At 46.0% G+C, this 20,373-nt stretch overlaps 1 protein-coding gene across 1 annotated transcript; it reads left to right on the forward strand.

The window, feature by feature from the left end:
• The first annotated feature begins 1,212 nt into the window (after positions 1-1,212).
• Positions 1,213-17,268, forward strand: PEX13 (peroxisomal biogenesis factor 13). Its single transcript, XM_063918226.1, has 4 exons — positions 1,213-1,386; positions 8,565-9,274; positions 10,135-10,260; positions 12,956-17,268. Exons 1-4 carry the CDS (start codon positions 1,292-1,294, stop codon positions 13,243-13,245), a joined length of 1,221 nt encoding a protein of 406 aa, XP_063774296.1. The 5' UTR covers positions 1,213-1,291; the 3' UTR covers positions 13,246-17,268.
• The last annotated feature ends 3,105 nt before the right edge of the window (positions 17,269-20,373 follow it).

Below are 20,373 nucleotides of genomic sequence, written 5' to 3' on the forward strand. Positions count from 1 at the left end.
CCTGAACGAGACTCTCATAGTGACATCCGGACCTCCAGTAGGACTTATAAATAGTGGTGAGTGCATCATTGGATCTTATCCACAATAACTAACACTGTTTACCACTGCTTAGATACATTGGCTGGAGAGACTGTATCAAGGATTGATTAGTACTGCCTAAAACTTTGGCTGAAGAGACTGTACTATGAACTTTGTATCAGGGAATGGATACATTTAAACCTTTATTTGGACATAGTAACAAATAGAAGTTGCAACTACTTTTAAGCACCTCATCTCTCTTGCTTTTGGTAGAATAAATCGCGTAAGCGTCTCTACCAATACAATAGGAATCCTTTTCTTTCATTCGTTTTATCTATATGTTTGTCTTATGTCATTTATGTATGTATACCGGTATTAGGAACATATTTATAGACAATAATTTTTTTTTAACAAGCATATTTTTTCTTGAACTACCAATATATTGAGGTGTGACTTACGTTTTTGTTGGATATAAATATATTTTAATGTTTTCACTATATAGAACAAACTCTTTCCAGTACTATACCTCAACATTAGAGAATTAATTAAAAATGTCTCTGTATCTTATATAGCAAATAAATATTATCAATTCTTTATCCATACTTGTATCATTGTTTTGTGTTTAATAGCGCTGGGAGTAACAATAATAACTTCTCCAGACTCTATAGGGCTAGTGGAAACCCATATCTCCAGAGCTGCTTTTTAAACATAAGGTGTTTTAGCGCAGTCCCCATCATACACTTCTATTATATATTAGAGGGATCAACTGCAAGCTACAGCTGACAAACACAAGAGTTGGCACGTTACATAGCTCAGTTTTTATAACAGAAACAATTGTTAATACAGCATGAGAGTTAGAATAGCACATAATGTACATTTACGAGCTGTTACGTTCATAGTTATTACATTATTCTAGAAAACAGACCCTTGCGGCTGAGTCCTACAAAAATGAAGTAGCCAATAAACTTAAGAAGGGGTGACTGCAGCTGCGCAGCACATGGTTGAGATTCCTGCCACTCCCTCCATTTTCATTCACAAAAGCAGGCCCATATCTTCTGTTTCCTATGGGGGTAGGAATGCTTTATTTATGAAATTCACCGAGCTATCTGTGATACATTGATCAGGCCTGTGGATGGCAATTCATTTCCGCGCTGGCGTCGGCAACAGATTGGTAAAGTCTGTGTGTGGTTCACAGGTCAGCGTTGGCAATAGATTGGTCAGGCCTGTGGATGGCAGTCTCAGCCTGTCAGCGATAGATTGCGCAGGCCTGTGTATGGCACTACAGTGGAGCGGGATGGCGGCGCAGCCTCCTCCGAAACCGTGGGAGACCCGGCGGGTCCTGGGTGGCTTACCCACCACCTCCTATCAGTGAGTTCGCACGGCCAGGCAGGGTGACTGGAGGGGTGGGCGAGGTGCAGGCCCCGGCGCATCGCGGACTGCGGGAGCTCACAGAGCGGGGAGCTGTATCTGCAGCAGCTCGTTACTGTACAGCGAGCCGGGGGTCCCAGCTGCCGTCAGCAGTCCCTGTCCCACACTGAGCGGGGTCCTCGGCTGGGGGGTATCCCCGTGATCAACGCTCTGTGTACAGGCCAGAGGAGGGTCCAAAGGGCCATTGCTAGTTCCTGCGCCTGGCTTATCAGCAGCAGCATAGTTCTGTCACAGGCGCCTCTGCCGGGTTATATTACGCAGCATGTCAGGAACATAATCCTAGTCCTATGAAGACACTGATACCTGTCTACTGATCTTTCTATGCACTCATCTGCTTTTAGCTATAGTGTTGGAATATAAATTGTAACCATGCACTGTGTGTGTCCTGCCAGGGCTCTCTGGTGTCACAGGTTACCCCAATCACCTCCACATTTTACTTCAGCAAATGGTTCTGCAAGCTTGTTTATAACTTATCTGACCCACAGTTCTGTAGAGAAATTAAACATGAAATCCGTGTGTTATTCTGTGATATAGCAATAACCATAATGGCACTGAATCCTGAACCCACTGCGCCCTTAGCTGTGCTTTCAAGTGATGTAGCCCCAGGGTTGCACTGACAAAGTGATAGCTTAGAACACACATTGCCCATGTCGTAAACAGTCTGGTACATGTTTCTCATTATCCAGTTGCACCTGGTGTTTTGATGGGATCGTTATGGAATCCCTTTGCACAGGATGCCGAATGTCAGTATACCGACATTGGCATTCCGTGCGCCAGAATGCCGGCAGGGGGGTGAGTGCACGAGCAGTGGCAAGCGAGGTTCTATTCTCTCTCTATGGGTGTCGTGGACACCCACAGAGGGGGAATCCCCTACTTTGTTGGTATTCCGGCGGCAGTATAGTACCCCTGTGGGGATCCGGCATCTGTATTGAGACAGCCGGGATCCCGACGGGCGGTACTTTAACCGCTTACCTTTTAGACATGTTTATCCTGTGCTGCTCAGTACAGTCCTGCCACCATTCCGATAAAACCTTGTATTGCATCCCTTCAACATGGAGAAGTACTATGTTAATTACGGTTATGGATCAGTGGGTCGACATGGGGAAAAGGTCAACACAGAAAAAGGTCGACATGCGTTTTCTTAATGTTTTTGGTGTAGTTTTCACCATAACATGACCAGGAACCCCAATTAGTGTAACCCGTCCCCTTGCGTGCGGACAAGGTGCATCGCTGCACTCAGCACAGATTACTATTCACAATCGTAGTCCACGTGGATGGTAAAGTAAGAAAAAGTTGAAAAAAAAAACAAACAAACTCATGTAGACCATTGCCTTGTCGACCTTTTAACAATGCCTACCTTTTGCCTATGTCGATCAAATGCATGTTGACTTTTTGTCCATGTTGACCTTACATCCGGATACTGTTAATTATATACATGGTGTAGCAACGATCAATTTGCAGACAGTCAAGATACCGACGCTGGACTCCCAACAGCTGACAATGCCGACAGCCGAAATACCGGCGGACAGGGGCTATTCCCACTTGTGAGTGTCCACGACATCCATAGAGTGGAAACAGATCCTGTGGCAAGCGCAGCAAGGGGACTCGTAGCGGTCGCCCCGCTGATGGCATTCTCGCGGGCGGGATAGTGACAGCCAGCATCCCGTCCGCCAGGAATACATACAACCTGTGGCACTCCAACTGTTGTGGAAGTATACATACCAGCATGCTAAAACTGTGACAGGGCCTGCTGGGATGTGTAGTTTCACAGCAGCTGGAGTGCCACAGGTTGCCTACGCCTGAGATTGACTATGCGTTTATAGTACAACCTGTATACTAGATAATGGTATTTATGTTTAGGCTTGAGTAACTCCCTCTATTGTAGTCTTGAGAGTGTGTATAATATAATATCTTCTTCTGTAATATATTCTTATATTTAGCGTTTATCATTTCTATAACTTTTGTTATTTCTGCAGCAGGATACACAAGTATTCCACAGGGAATAACATTGAGGTGTAGAGTTGGATCTTGATCCGAGGCACCAACAGGCTAAAGCTTTGACTGTTCCCAGGATGCACTGCCCTGCCTCCTCTATAGCCCCGCCTCCAGGCACTGGAGCTCAGTTTGTAAGTTGGTGCCTGCAGTGCAGGTCACTAACAGGTGGGGCTGCGCTAGGCAGCCCTACTAAGAGCTTTTGCAAGAGGTATTGTGTCTGTCTGGCTATATTGTACTGATACGCCCTAAGGCTACTTTCCAATAATGTCTGCTACACAGGGCGGGAAATCCGCAGACACTCCTGCATCATGCAGTGCTGGCGCCACGGATTTACCTGAGGAAATTATTTCTGCTGGGGGTTCAGGTACTGGGTGTTCTGCATCCCTAGTCAGCCCGCAGCACCTGTGGCATATCCACTTTGGGCTGCATTTTCAAATATGCTGACTATGCTTGTAACAAGACTTACGCCCCCTGTGGGACCTCCGGTGCCATTACAGCCACATATTGTCCCTGTAGTTAATCCACCTTGGGCGGATATTCTGTCAACCCAGTTACAGCAATTAAATCAGTCTTTGGTTAAACAAAAGTCTAACCTTCGCCCTACTGGGACCAAAGGGTCATCTAAGCGGGCCGTTTCTTCCTCGCAATCCACTAATATTTCGGATGATTCTTCCGATTTGAATGGGGAATATACTGATCCATCAGATGCTGATACCGCTGCTTCTAATGAAGATTCTACAACACAGGTTGGTGTTGCTGACCTAGTGGAGGCTATCAAGCTGATTCTTCAGATTGATGATGATATTGACCCTCCTGATACGTCTTAAGAAACCTGATAAGTTCAAACGTCAGAAGGTTACTAAATTAGTCTTAACCACATTCTGACCATTTAATTGACATACGTCAAGAGTCATGGTCTTCTCCAGGAAATAAATTGTCCCTGTCTAAAAAGTTGCTAGCTCGTTATCCTATCTATGCGGAGTTGAGTAACAAGTGGGAAACCACGCCACCAGTGGACTCACATGTAGCCCGTCTTGTGGTGTCATCTACTCTGCCTGTCACCACCGTCACCTCTTTGAAGGAACCGACGGATAAGCGTGTGGAGGGTTGCTTGAAGTCTATTTACACTCTTACAGGTGCTGTACATAGACCCATTATAGCAGCCTCTTGGGCTGCAAAAGGCATTGAAGCATGGGTTCAAGGAATTGAGGAAGAGCTACCTCTGAATTTTTCTGACACTGCCAGACAATATCTGTCTTATATTACCAGAGCCTCCCACTTTATTCAGGAGGAGGCCTCTGATGCAGGCGTTAAGGTGGCCAAGGCATCTACTACGTCTATCCTGGCACGCTGGATTCTGTGGTTACGGTCCTGGTCGGTGGACCTGGACTCTAAGAAGACATTGGAGGTACTCCCTTGTAAAGGAGATTTACTATTTGGAGATGATCTGAACAAGATTGTGACCGACTTGGCGTTGGCCAAGACTGCGAAACTCCCAAGTACTAATCCTTCGGTTCCGAAGGCTAAGAGTACTACTTTTCGTTCCTTTCGACCTCCAGGTAAAGCAAAGGGTCAGGCGTACCCGATACAGGCTTGCACTTCCAAGTCCTCTAAGCCCAAACCTAAACGTTCTTGGGCTGCCCACCAGCCTGCTTCCAAACCGGACAAGCCTGCTGCATGACGGGGCGGGCCTCCCCCTGGGGGAGCCCAGGGTGGGAGGCCAACTTCTGCAGTTCGCCCAGGTATGGTTAAAGACCACTTTAGACGCCTGGGTGCAGGAAGTGGTCTCTCACGGGTACGCAATCTCTTTCAAGAGACGTCCCCCTCACCAGTTTTGCTCAACAGTTATCCCTTCGGATCCGTTAAAAGCACAAACTCTAGATTTGGTTGTCAAATCCCGGTGCCGGTGTCTCTGTCTCAGAGAGGCAGGGGATACTATTCAACGCTGTTTCTAGTTCCGAAGCTGAATGGATCCTCCCGGCCTATACTCAACCTCAAATCTTTGAACAAATTTGTAAGGGTGTCCAAATTTCGTATGGAAACTCTGCGCTCCTATTGTACTGAATTTGGAACCCAAGGACTATATGGTATCCCTGGATATACAGGATGCTTACCTACACACACCTTTTGCCATGTCGCATCAGCAATATCTACGGTTTGCTATTGGCAACCTTCATTATCAGTTTCAAGCTTTGCCTTTCGGACTGACCACTGCTCCGCGGATCTTCACCAAGGTCATGACGGCCCTTCTCCACCGTCAGGGTATCAGGATCTGGACAACTTGTTGATCCTGGCGAAGTTCCCAGAGGTTCTCCTTCGCCATCTGGAACTGACAGTCCAATTCCCACAAGCCCACGGGTGGCTCATCAACTGGAAGAAATCCTCGCTGGTCCCTGCTCAGAGCATGGTGCACCTGGGGGCATTACTGGACACACACAACCAACATTTGTTCTTGTCTCCAGAGAAAGTCCTGAAACTTCAGGACAGAATCAGATGCTTTCTCTCTCGCCAAAGAGTGTCGATGGACTCGGCGATGCAAGTACTAGGCCTCATGGTGTCGGCTTTCGACGTGGTAGAGTTCGCTTAATTTCATTCCCGCTCTCTGCAGAGGTCAATCCTTTCCAGGTGGGACGATCTGCCTCACTGGGTCAGGTCTCAAATGATCTCCTTGACTCCGGAGGTTCGTCTGTCACTGAGTTGGTGGCTACAAAACCAACAATTGAGCAGGGGTCGTCCCTTCTGGATCTCCAACTGGGTACTCCTAATGACGGATGCCAGTCTGCGGGTTGGGCGCGGCGTTGGAGCAACACTCTCTCCAGGGTCAGTGGACCAGGGAGGAATCTCTCCTCTAGATAAACATTACGGAATTGCGGGCAGTGTGTAGTGCATTGACACTGGTCCTGCCTTTCGTACAGAACAGGCCTGTTCAAGTACAATCAGACCACGCCACAACGGTGGCATACATAAATCATCAAGGAGGCACTCGAAGCCGCATGGCAATGATGAAAGTGTAAAAAATTGTTCGATGGGCAGAACGACATCTGCCAGCAATATCGGCAGTGTTCCTCAACTGGGAAGCGGACTTCCTCAGTAGTCAGGACGTACATCCTGGGGAGTAGAGTCTTCATCCGGAGGTCTTCCAACTCCTTGTGGACAAGTGGGATCTACCAGATGTAGACCTGATGGCGTCTCAACACAATCACAAGGTTACGGTCTTTGGAGCAAGGACAAGGGATCCTCAAGCAGCGTTCGTGGACGCACTGGCAATTTTATGGAACTTTCGGCTGCCATACGTGTTCCCTCCAGCCCAGGGTACTACGGAAGTTCAAGCAAGAAGGAGGAATACTGCTTCTAGTCGCTCCAGCGTGGCCCAGATGGCATTGGTTCTCAGACCTGCAGGGTCTCTCGATCGAGCGTCCTCTTCTACTTCCTCAACGCCCAGACCTCCTCTTTCAGGGCACTTGTGTCTACCAGGACCTAGCAAGACTGGCTTTGATGGCGTAGCTCTTGAAGCCTCACTCCTGAGGGCCATAGGATTTTCTGAGGCGGTTATTCAAACTATGTTGAAGGCCTGCATTTATTATAGGGTCTGGAATTCTTCACCTGGTGTGCTGCTAAGAATTACGATGCATACAAGTTTAGTACTTCCAGACTTCTGTCTTTTTTGCAAGAAGGCCTGGATTTAGGACTTTGCCTGGCCTCCCTCAAGGTTCACATTTCTGCCTTGTCAGTGTAGTTTCAGCAAAAAATTATATCTATTCGTGATGTTCATAAATTCACTCAGGGTATACTACGGATTCAGCCTCCCTGTGTCCCTCCTGTGGCTCCATGGAATCTGTCTGTTGTCCTTAATGCCCTTCAAGGAGTCTCCGTTTGAACCTCTTGAGTCTGTGGACCTTAAATGCCTTACGCTTAAGGTCATTTTTCTGTTGGCTATTGCCTCTGCTAGGAGGGTGTCAGACTTAGGCGCTTTGTCCTGTTGTCCACCCTTTCTGATTTTTCACCGTGACCGGGCAGTTCTTAGAACTCGCCATGGTTATCTACCTAAGGTGGTGTCATCTTTCCACCTTAACCAAGAGATTGTGGTTCTGGCCTTTATCTCTCCTGGTTTGTCTTCCAAAGAGCGGTCTTTGGATGTGGTACGGGCTCTCCGTATATATGTAGAAAGGACAGCCTCAATCAGGAGATCAAATTCGCATTTTGTACTTTTTGGTTTTCACAAACGTGGCTGGCCTGCGAATAAGCAGATCTTGGCCAGATGGATTAGAATGGTGATTGCACAAGCTAAGGCGCAGGCTGGACTCGCAGCTTCTGCTGCTATCAAGGCCCATTCTACTCGGTCTGTTGGACCTTCTTGGGCGGCCCGCCGTGGCGCGTCGGCTGAACAATTGTGCAAGGCGGCTACATGGTCCTCGGTGAACACGTTCATCAGGTTCTATGCCTTTGATACTTCTGCCTCCCAGGATGCTTCCTATGGACATTGGGTTCTTGTACCCGCTACAGTGCATCTCCTCCGATGAGGAACTGCTTTAGGACATCCCTACATGTTATTCCCTGTGGAATAACAGTGTACCCCGCTGCAAAAAAGGAGATTTATGGTAAGACTTACCATTGTTAAATCTCTATCTGCGAGGTACACTGGTTTCCACAGGGCGCCCACCCTGACGCACTTAGCTTCTTTGGGTTTGTATGGCATTAGCCGCTAGTCGCTTCTCCTGTCGCGAGAATGTGGGTCTGTGTGACTAACATCTACCGTCTCTCTTTCCTGCGATTGCATTGGACTGGTTAACAAAACTGAGCTCCAGTGCCTGGAGGCGGGGCTATAGAGAAGGCGGTGCAGTGCCTCCTGGGAACAGTCAAAGCTTTAGCCTGTTGGTGCCTTGGATCAAGATCCAACTCTACACCCCAATGTTATTCCCTGTGGAAACCAGTGTACCTCGCAGAAAGAGATTTAACAAAGGTAAGTCTTAACTATAGATTGTAAGCTTGCGAGCAGGGCCTCCCTACCTCTGACTGTTTATTACCCAGTTTTATTGTATCCTTGTTTTTTCCAATTGTAAAGCACAATGGAATTTGCTGCTTTATATAAGAAACTGTTAATTAATTATAATTATTATTTGTAGGTCAGCTGACTTGAGAACTAGCACCCTCACCAGACCAGGACATCCAGCTCTTAGCAGGGTGCCTCCACCTGTCCTACCTAGACCATCTGAACAGACAAGGGCCAGTTCGCTCAGCACCTACCGACCTGGATACAATTCCCTTTCCACTGGTTTTGGCTCTTACAGCAATTATGGCACCTCACTTTATGGAAGTTACAGTCCATACAGCTATGGTTACGGTAGTGGAATGGGCTACAACAGATTCCAGACAGATGATGTACCTCCCAGCAGGTTTGTGCGCCAAGCTGAAGAAAGTAGCCGCGGAGCGTTCCAGTCCATCGAAAGTATCGTTCACGCTTTTGCCTCAGTCAGCATGATGATGGACGCCACCTTCTCTGCTGTTTATAACAGCTTCAGGGCTGTTCTAGATGTGGCAAACCACTTCTCCAGGCTGAAGATCCACTTTACAAAGGTGTTTTCAGCTTTTGCACTTGTCAGGACAATCCGGTTCCTTTTCCGGCGTTTGCAGAGACTTATGGGTCTACGGAAGGGTTCAGAGAATGAGGATTTGTGGACTGAAAGTGCGGGGACCGTGGCTCAGCTTGGTACGGAGAATGACGCCAGCAATTCTTCCAAGTCATGGCCGATTTTCTTATTCTTTGCTGTCATTCTTGGTGGCCCCTACCTTATTTGGAAACTCCTGTCCACCGGTAATGCTGAAAGTAATGATGGTAAGTTTGTACTCCGCAGAGACAGATGCATGGAATCTTTCTGATGAGCGAATTCATTTTATACAATCTTCATGTTACTTATACCCTGTTCACACTGCAAAAATAACTCTGTATCGATCCGACATGGGTCGCTGTGCGGTGGAAACGGTTTACTGATGAATTCCCGGGTCGCCTGACCCGGTAATTCAACCCAGGAATAAAGAAGGGTTATACCCAGATTATTACTGGGTCAGGGGCAGTGTGAATGGGTTACCCGGGTCGATGCGCCCTAGTACCCTTTCACAGCATAGGGAGAGGTGGCGCGGAGATGATCTAATCTCCAGCGACGGTTCCGCACCCGCCTCCTATGCTGGCTCCGTCCCCGCCGCCGATGGCAACCCAAAACACGGCATATTGCCGGGTCGGGAAGCCAGTCTGAAAGGGTCCAATGCCGGGTCGCACCCGGGAGGGACCCGTTTCCAATTCTCGGGTGCGACCCAGCAGTGCAATCTGAACGGGTTATGAGCAAAATGTTGTGTTAAGAGTGAAATGAAAAATAAATGATCTATAATTACTGTGAGTAAACTTTACTTTGTTTCTGTCATTCTGAAAGAATTATAATTCCGCTATTTTGTGCTCTGAACCTATTTTAAGGAGAATGAGAACTGCCAAATCATTAGGGAACAGTCCTGAATATTTGGTTTCATTAGTGCACCTGCCGCTAGTGAATTGATCGCCTGTATTTTCAGGACTGTTCGTTCAAAACCTGAGTTCGGAGTATTTTGTTTGTTTAATGTCTGTACTGGATGTTCACGTGGTAATGATTGTCTGGTGTTTGTGTGCCACTCACACTGGCTTAAATAGTGTCATTCTTTATGTAGAAAACATAAACTGGGCGATTGGGGAAGATGACCATGTAGTGGGAAGGGCAGAATATGACTTCACTGCTGCCTCAGAAGAGGAGATTTCCTTCCATGCTGGCGATTTGCTCAACCTGGCTCCCAAAGGTATTGGCTTTTGTTTTTTTCTTTCTTCTACCCGGGCATTTATAGACCAACTCCGCTACAATTTATATATATGCTGTTAAATTAGATACAGAACTCCTGCTAAGATTAATAGCTGATTGATTTAATTAAAGGGATTACCACCTTCATATACTGTACATTTAATTTACTAGCCTAGACACGCTGTCCTGTATCTTTTACTTTTATTGTGTTGCTCTTTAGTCATGTATTTTGTACACTTCTATTTGTTTGTTTGGGTGTAGTATGTCTGACCGGCGGTCAGGAGTCCGCCGGTCAGCATACCGACGCCGGGATCCCAGCGGGGAGGGGCGAGTGCAGCAAGCCCCTTGCGGGCTCGCTGCGCTCGCCATGCTGCGGCCTCGGTGGCGACCCGCACACGGAAGGGCAGTGTGTCCTGCTGTGAGGTCGATCGGGGTGTCGGCAATCTGACGCCGGCATCCCCAGCGGCGTCTGTATTTTGACGCCGTCATTGCGTCCTCCCTCGGGATCCTGGCGTCGGTATATTGACCGCTGGGATCCCGTATGTTGGTACGCTAACTGCTTCCCCCAACCTCGGTCCTCAAGGCATACTAACATTGCAGGTTTTAGTGATATCCAGGCTTTAGCACAGATGGATAAAGCAAAATAACTGAGGTACTAATTAAATCACCTTTGCTCAAGCATGGATATCACTAAAACCTGGACTGTTAAGGGCCCTACACATTGGCCGAGCTGCCTCCTGTCACCCGGCTCCATAGCAGTGCAGGCAAATATGAACGAGATCGTCCATATTGGCCTGCATGCACAGCCGACTGGGCACCAGCGATGAACGAGCACGGGGCCGCGCATCGTTCATCGCTGGTGTGTCCACACTCAAAGATATGAATGGTATCTCGTTCATTAATGAATGAGATCGTTCATATCTTTGAGTGATGTCGGCCAGTGTGTAGGGCCTATTAGTGTGCCTTGAGGACCGAGGTTGGGAATGCCTGCTCTAGGAAGGAGGGAGAGATTGGGATTTATAATGGGAGAACATGCTGCAAGCTAAGTTGCGTTCACTGGAAAAGCCACAATTACAACCGTATGCTTACAAGTATATACTGCATACACTCACCTCTGTATTTATGTCCATTTACGTTTATATATTTATTTTGCTTGCACAAAACGCTTTCACTATTAAACATTGATTAAATAATAAAATACAAGAATAATAACTCCATCTTATTATCTGATAAATGATCTTAGAAACATGCGTGTGCGCATAATAGAAGAAAGCACCAACTAGTTAATTGGAGCACTCACAAAAAGCAGATGACAAGTAGCTCACTATTGCCGGAGATCCTAATATCTCTATGCAGCTTCTCTGGCTACCCAACAATAATACAGCAGAGAACCGGTATATGTGTCTATGACTCGGGTATATTTACTAAAGTGCTTGATTTACAGAAGTGGAGATGTTGGCCGTAGCAAGCAATCAGATTCTATTTATTTATCGAGCACCTTCTAGAATATGTAGAATCCACTTCTAGAAACTTGCGCTTTAGTAAATATAGCTCCTAGTGTTCACTATAGAATGTTTTGGGCATGGTGCTTACCGCTGAGGAGGAACCTTTTACTTCTTATGGACACATTTATGGATGTGACGATAAAGCTGATGTATTCAGTTATCATCTACATTCATAATGTACATTATATGTACTGCAATATAATGGCTAGAATTCCCATTATGCCACACACAGTGACCAGAATTCACATACACATATTACTGCCCCCAATTCACCTTATGACACACAGTAGTGTCCCCAGTTTGCATTCACATATTAAGCAAGTCCAGTCCATGACGTAGACCGCTCCAGTGAGGCTGTCTTACCTGTAATCGGCTACTGTCTGTCAAGGTTGCCCTCAGGTTCTTTTTGAGCCAGTGCTTTAAAATGGCTGACCAAGACGCCTCCTTCCTCATTGTAGTCCTCATGTGGTACCTCTCTCAGCAGGCTCAGGGTGGCTCATCTTGGTTTTGCATGCAGCGGGGTGGCAGCAGTGATTGTGACTCATTGTGGCGCCTACTGTACAGCTGGAGTGGTGCGGCGGGCAGAAGGCTTATGTTGGTGGGAGAGCCCAGCACAAGCTCATGACTGAGCGTGACGTGAGACCTCAGCCGCAAGTGGCAAGCCGCAGCATTGAGTGGAAGCACCGTTGTCATCCTCCTCTTGTTTGATCTGTGTGCACACCCTGGGGGCTGGGTTGTAGCTCCGCCCATCTGTTCTCTGTTGTGGTCTTACCAGTGTGTTGTGCTCTGGAGATGTGCAGTTTGCAATTTAGCATTCAAGAAATGGCAGGGCATATATCATCAGTTTAGAACCGGGCAGGGCACTGCGCCGTTCCATACCAACCTAGCAGGAACACCATCTGTAACACTCTGTCTTGTTCACAAACAAACACACTATTATCTGTATTTAGACTATATTAGAATACTGCCTCTCCCATACCAGTCTGGTATAAGTGGCAGAATCTAGCAGATCTGCTTTGGTGCATGTGTGTTCACCCTTTACTGGGCATGCACGATCTGCTGCACTACCTGGCATACTACTCCCACAACTGCAACCAAAATAAACGTGTATACATAAGTTGCTGGTCATTACCGTTTAGTCTATACTTCCTTTACTTTAATTGTCATTTAATGTGTTGTGAATTATTTCAGAGCAACAGCCTAAAATAAGAGGGTGGCTGCTTGGAAGCTTGGATGGACAAACAACAGGATTTGTCCCAGCAAACTACATCAAAATCCTTGGCAAAAGAAAAGGCAGAAAAGCCGAGGAGAAGAGACAGGAACAGCAGCCGCTCCCCAGCAAGCCGCCACTGAGTGGGGCAGCAGCTGTCACCACATTGGAAGAGCAAGAAGCTGCGCTAGAGTCTGTTTTTGTGGAAACCAGCAACCCGGCGTGTGATATTGATGGAAACATAAGCCACAGAGACACATTCGATCTATAGACACAGATCTGTTGGGAGAACAGCAAGGTTATGTTGTAGTATTGCACTGCAGTTTGTGAACAGAGCCAGATAATATATTTAAGGTGGTCAGTCTTCACTGGATCACACTGCCACTTGTACAGATGTGCTACAAGATGCATAGACATAGAGAAAGGCACTAGAATAACTGCTTAATTAAAGGGAATTCTATCCAATCATTTGTTAAAATAATATATTTATGGGGCTTTTTGGTCTCCCTGACCCAAAGCTGCACCATCCTTTTTTATTTTACTTCTCCCTTTCTTTTGTTGCATGTTCGGAGACATTGAGCAGATTTAGTGACTCGCGCTCATACTAACCCCAGCTCTGGGTCACAGAGTGTCGACTTTACCGTAGGCAGTTAATTCCGGCTCTGTTAATCCGTAGAGTTACAGAGGGGTAGAAAGCACCTATGTTCTGCAGCCATAATTCTTTATTTATATTTATTACATTTCCTTGAAATATTTGTGAACATGGTTAGAAAGCCGCTTGTACTTTAGTGGCCCTTTAGTACAGGTGGCAATAGCCAAAGGGGTAGAATACTCTCCGCCACGGGAGCCAGAGAAGACTACATTATGCTTAATTGTTGGATGATTATTTTTTTACCTCTTGGATTTGTTGGATCCATTCTTAATCTTGTACACATTAGTGTTAAAAAATTATTGTTGAAATGAAAACCTTGTGCTCTGTCCTCAATTCTGCTTGAGCAAATTAGTGTTTGCAAAGCGTCCTGGCAGCGTATTGTATTATATATGTAACTAGTAAAGGGATTCTCTGTCTAGTGGGTCCTCCTCTTCACCCAGGGTCTGTCCCATCTCCCACTGTTAGAGACGGGATAGACCTTACAGAATTATTATATAGATGAGCGCACTGATAGGACTCCATTATATTGTTCCAAACATTAATTCTGGTGGCATGTACATGGCTCATTACATTTTCTGTACCATCAGAAATGAGGCATATTTTCTAGGCTTTAAGAATGCTTGTTACTCATCTGATTTTATGGGGTCATACAAGGCAAACAAGTTCATTTCTAAATCACAGATTCCTATAGCAGCATTGGCTGTACTCCATATTGCTGCTTATTTCTAGTTACTACATAATCATGTAACGGGTTCCAATGTATAGGTCTACAGTCAATAGGTAAAAGGTAGACAGTGCTTAAGGTCAACACAAATGTTTGTTTTTTTTGCATGATTTACTATCCACGTGGACTATGATTAGGAATTGTTACCATGCCCGAAGCATGGCGAGCAAAGAGAGCCCACGAGGGTTCATGTTTCCACTGATTGTGCTTAGAAATGGTTAAACGTACAAAACGATACTAAAAAAAAATTGTCTACTTTTACCCAGTGTCCACCTTTTGTCTGGCAGCCTTACCCAGTGTCCACCTTTTGTCTGGCAGCCTTACCCAGTGTCTACCTTTTGTCTGGCAGCCTTACCCAGTGTCTACCTTTTGTCTGGCAGCCTTACCCAGTGTCTACCTTTTGTCTGGAAACCTTTTGACCCTGTTGACCCAGTGACTGTCTATCTAGACCGGGGTGGGGAACCTTTTTTCTACTAAGGGCCATTTGGATATTTATAACATCCTTCGGGTGCCACACAAAAATTATCAACTTAAAAATTAGCCTGCCCCCATTAGATATGACCCCTAGTAGCGCCGCTTACACACACACACACACACACACACACACACACACACACACACACACACACACACACACACACAGAAAGAGAGAAAAAACACAATACTCACCAGCCACGCTCCTGCTTCCAGACCCTTGCCCTCTTCCTGGCTGCCTGCTCCTCAGAACTATGGGAGAGACGTCATGACATCTCTCCCATAGCACCGCACAGGCACACACGCACACTGCCAGAGCCAGAAGCCGGAGCTCAGGAGTGAGCCTGGGAGGGCCGGATCAAGTGGCTTTGCGGGCCTTATACGGCCCGCGGGCCTGAGGTTCCCCACCCCTGATCTAGACAGTGCAGATCTTCTATACCACAGCCTGCTGGAAGGGGCAATGATACTGCTACTCTGCACAGTCGCTCTTTCTTCCCCTCCATAGCAGCGCCTCCACCTGAGTCTTAATTACAGCTTGTAGCGGGAAGACTGATGCTGTCCACCAAGGATCCACTCAGGACACCCAACTAAATAAACTTTTATTTACATATAAACAAAAACAACGCAATCTAGTACTGCATTAGCAAGAAGCAACAGTGCACTAGGAAATATGTAACACTGAGAATTAGACACCACACATACTGCTATATAAATGTTTATGCACTTGCAGGGATGTTTGCCTGGACATTTGAGAACTTGGAAGTGATTATTAAAATGAAATCCAAATGTATTTAACTTGACTCCTTGAGAAATGTAATGTCTATGTGACAGAGATGGATTTGATAACACAACTATGCTCCCCTAGCGCCCCTCTTCCCCGGGAGGTGAGGGAAGTTTTGCAGTTGCACAGAATTCACTTTGTGGAGGACACTTAGATGTACACTAGAGTCTCACAATGATGTGCACTCTCACTATTCATATAGGTATTATGAAACAGCAGACTGATATGATAATTCCCTGTCTCTCTATATGATATCAGAACCTCCTTGTGCCCTTCTGTGTTTTACATGAACACTGTTCCATTGGTACACCCTGTAGTTAATACCAGGCTCCACTAGACACTTACCAGGCGTGACCTTTCCACATCGGAAATCACTCCTTATTCCTTAACTCCCATCTCAGTAGTTGGCAGTGGTTATTCTAGCACCCTGCACCTGTCACAAACCATGCAGTTTCTCTTTCCTGCCTGGGGTGTCACTGTCTTAGTTACAGACCAGAGTGTGCTAGAAGCACCAGAGTAGAGAGCAGTGCCCCAGGCAGAAAAGAGGAACTGCACGGGTTGTGACAAGTGCAGTGTGCTAGAATGAACACTACTGTTCTCTGTCTTGCAGCTCTCAGACCCTCTAGTCTAAGTATTAACACTGTGGTATCAATCTCTTTTCCCACAGTGCCATGCAGAGCTGTAATGGAGTCTGCCCTCCTTAACTGCCAGCTGCGGTTCTAGTCAATCCTAGCCTGGCACTGCTATGGTACACAGGCTGGTGACTGCAGCTCTGGGTGTACTACCAGGCTCACAATTCCAGGCGCTGATGTCTGGGTTACATTTAGAAATGTATTAATGCACAGACAGCTTAATTCCATAGAAAGTTTAGCAGAATTAATTTTAGCAGATATAGCAACATTATAGTGACCAACTTCATCTAGTGAGGAGTGGGCTTTGGGGGAGATTTAGCCAGCTTGTGGAGAGAGGGAAAGTACTAACTAATCAGCTTCTGTCATTTTACTGCTGTTTGGAAAATGGCAGTAGCTGATTGGTTGGTACTTTACCTCTCTCCAAGCTTTGATAAATCTCCCCCTTTGAATGAATTAGTACACTATAGAGAGATGTAATTAGGTGTTTTCAGTCATTGCCTTTTTGAGGGAAAATAGCTTCCATCACCTGAAGTGAGTGTGTGCGCTGGAGTAATAACAGCTAGTGCTGAAACTACCAGTAGGTTGGGAAATGTGATTATTTTGGTTAGATGTGACGTAAATTTTCATGCACCACCATATACACACTAAACATAGAGGAGAGAGGTGAAATAGGGTATAACTGTTCTAAAATATTACAATTCGCTATCTATACTGTGGTCTGTTCTATTATTATACTGTATCTGTTTGCACCAAATTTTCTCTTAATAAAAATACTTTATGTAAAAAAAACTATACTAAAATACCCACAACATGCATTAAAGCTCCAAATAGTGAAAACAGACGCCCTTCTCCAACATCATACAGCGTGTTTAATCATGGAAAACCAAATTCATACCCCACTAATAACCATTTGTTTGGTTGGGCTGTGTAGTGGGTTGTTTTGTTACAAAGGATAGGTTTCTTTCCCCAAAATAATTTAAATTCTTCATTATGTTTGTAGCTGATTAAATAAATTTACATCTTTTTACTAATTGGTCTGTCCAGTATATGTTGTAGGTATTCTTTTTCTCTTTTTGGTATTAGTATAAATTTAGTTGGTAATATTTAAAGGTACAACACCCACTTCTAATACGTTATCCGGACTCTAGGTGGACACACATTAGGTCGACATGGAAAAATGTCGACATGAGTTCACTTATTTTTTTTCCATTCTTTGCACTTTTTTTCATACTGTACGATCCACATGGACTACAATTGGGAACGGTAACCTGTGCCGAGCGCAGCGAGGCATCTTGCCTGAAGCATGGAGAGCGAAGCGAGACATGCGAGGGGACACTGTGCACTAATTGGGGTTCCTCGTCACTTTACGAAGAAAACGACACCCAAAAAAAACACAACACATGTCGACCTTTTTCCATGTCGACCTAGTCACTGCCGACCAATAGGTGTCGACCTTTACACTGTCAACCCTGAGTCCCATACCCTCTAATACTTACCTCTTCTGCAGCTGGGTTAGCTGTACAGCGTTCTCTATGCCCCTCTCCTCCGCCTATCTCAACTACTGACATCTCACTGACATAATGGATTTGCAGCACAAAAAAGTAATTGATGCTTTTTGGTTCAGACCCAGTGCTGCTTGTGATGCAGCAGAGAACCTGGGGCCTAATTCAGACCTGATCGCTGTTGTGCGAAATAGCACAGCGTGCGATTATCGAATGACTGCGCATGCATGAGCCCAAATAGCGACAGAATGGTGTGAAAATTTGGATTACTAGGCGTACGCAAGGGTATTGACAGGAAGAGGGCGTTTGTGGGTGGTAACTGGCTGTTTTCTAGGAGTGTCAAAAAGCGCAGGCGCTCCCAAGCGTTTTCTGGGTGGGTGTGAGACGTCGGCTCCGACCCCGATCAGCCTATTTCTTTCGCACTGTAGGACCAAGTCCTGGGCTGCGCACAGAATGGAAAAATCATTCGATGGTGAGCGAGTTGCAAACAGATTTGCAAATGTCCACGCATGCATTTGCACACTTGCACAGGGCAGGTTTCCAATCTCTATGGGCGGCGGCTATCTGATCGCAGACCTCTGCAATAACGCAGAGAAGCAATCAGGTCTGAATTAAGCCCCTGGATGTAAATGGAGTATTTGCAAAGAATCAAGGTAGTGGAGTCTTTGATCATTTGTGTCCTAACCCAGGTGGAGAAGCCTTTCTTGTGTGTGGATGTCTGTGAGGCACTCTGCGGCTGCAAAGCAGTACCACATGTATAGCTATAGCAGAATGATAGCTAAATGGAACTTTCTCCATTTCCTTTTTGTAATCCTTAAAATATTCCAATAACTCACATACAAGATTGGATTATTGATTAGATGTTTTCTTTTTTAAAATAACTTAGGTGTTTTTCTCTCCAAAGCTTACCTTAAGTAATTTATTAGCATGTCTTTTCTAAAAAGCTAAAATGATGATTCTGAAACTTCACGGGTTTTAGAAACTTTTATTATTTCTCAATTTATAAAATTTACTATGTGACATTAACATGTTCATTGTGTACAGTGCCTAAAATGTTTGCTCATAAAGTAAATTTCCCGCCGTGTGAATATGGAGGTTTTCCTGGTACCTCTAGGAATAATATTAAGGGGGGTATTTATGAAAGCTTGGTGAGAGATAAAATTGTGAGATAAAGTACCAGCCAATCAGCTTCTTCCTTACATTTTACAGGCTGTGTCTGAAAAATGACAGGCGTTCGCTCTCTCTCCAAGTATTATCTATCTCCAAGCTTTAATAAATACCCCCCCCTAAAGGAGATCGTCCACCCTGTGTCCCTGTAGTCAGGTGGGGGGATATCTCCTGTAATTCTCACTGTTACCTTAAAGGTGTTATACAGTACACCTTCTCTTACTGTTGTTGCCTTTGCTAGGATTGACAGGTCCTAGAAAAGGGGAAAGGACACTTGTTGGTTGGCAGGGCTCTATATAATAATGCAAGACACACAACCATTTATGGCACTGAGGATCCAAATCTATTTCTCTTACGTCCTAGAGGATGCTGGGGACTCCAAAAGGACCATGGGGTATAGACTGGATCTGCAGGAGCTTGGGCACACAAAAGACTTAGGGGTATATGCAATTAGCGGCAAATCGCGGCAATTTTTTGGCCGTTTTTTAGTTCGACACAATTCGACCGTCTAATTTCGGCAAGTGGGTGCCGAAATTGACCATATTCAATAAAAAACGGATTCGACAGTCCCGCTGACGAAAAACGGCCGATTTGACGGATTTTGTTCCGATTTTTAAAAAACGGGAAAAAACACGAAAAAAAATTGCGTGGGGTCCCCCCTCCAAAGCATAACCAGCCTCGGGCTCTTCGAGCTGGTCCTGTTTCTAAAAATCTGGGGGGGAAATGGACAGGGGATCCCCCGTATTTTTAAAACCAGCACCGGGCTCTGCGCCTGGTGCAAAAAAAATTCGGGGGACAAAAAGAGTAGGGGTCCCTCGTATTTTTTACACCAGCATCGGGCTTCACTAGCTGGACAGATAATGCCACAGCCGGGGGTCACTTTTATACTGCGGCCGTGGCATTAAATATCCAACTAGTCACCCCTGGCCGGGGTACCCTGGGGGAGTGGGGACCCCTTCAGTCAAGGGGTCCCCCCCCCAGCCACCCAAGGGCCAGGGGTGAAGCCCGAGGCTGTCCCCCCCCCCCCCCCCCCCCCATCTAAGGGCTGCGGATGGGGGGCTGATAGCCTTGAGAAAATGACAAGAATATTGTTTTTTCCTGTAGTACTACAAGTCCCAGCAAGCCTCCCCCGCAAGCTGGTACTTGGAGAACCACAAGTACCAGCATGCGGGAGAAAAACGGGCCCGCTGGTACCTGTAGTACTACTGGGAAAAAAATACCCAAATAAAAACATTAGACACATACCTTGAGAGTAAAACTTTTTCTCTGACGTCCTAGTGGATGCTGGGAACTCCGTAAGGACCATGGGGAATAGCGGCTCCGCAGGAGACTGGGCACAAAAGTAAAGCTTTAGGACTACCTGGTGTGCACTGGCTCCTCCCCCTATGACCCTCCTCCAAGCCTCAGTTAGATTTTTGTGCCTGGCCGAGAAGGGTGCACACTAGGGGCTCTCCTGAGCTTCTTAGT

The sequence above is a fragment of the Pseudophryne corroboree genome, chromosome 4 (genome assembly GCF_028390025.1).
Source record: "Pseudophryne corroboree isolate aPseCor3 chromosome 4, aPseCor3.hap2, whole genome shotgun sequence".
In the NCBI taxonomy this organism is placed as follows: domain Eukaryota; kingdom Metazoa; phylum Chordata; class Amphibia; order Anura; family Myobatrachidae; genus Pseudophryne; species Pseudophryne corroboree.

Excerpts from the sequence above, each read along its gene's own strand:
- PEX13 (XM_063918226.1), top strand. The coding sequence starts at position 1,292 with ATGGCACTACAGTGGAGCGGGATGGCGGCGCAGCCTCCTCCGAAACCG. Across the intron at positions 1,387-8,564 it reads TTACCCACCACCTCCTATCA|GTCAGCTGACTTGAGAACTA; the intron begins GTGAGTTCGCAC and ends TATTATTTGTAG. Across the intron at positions 10,261-12,955 it reads GCTCAACCTGGCTCCCAAAG|AGCAACAGCCTAAAATAAGA; the intron begins GTATTGGCTTTT and ends GAATTATTTCAG.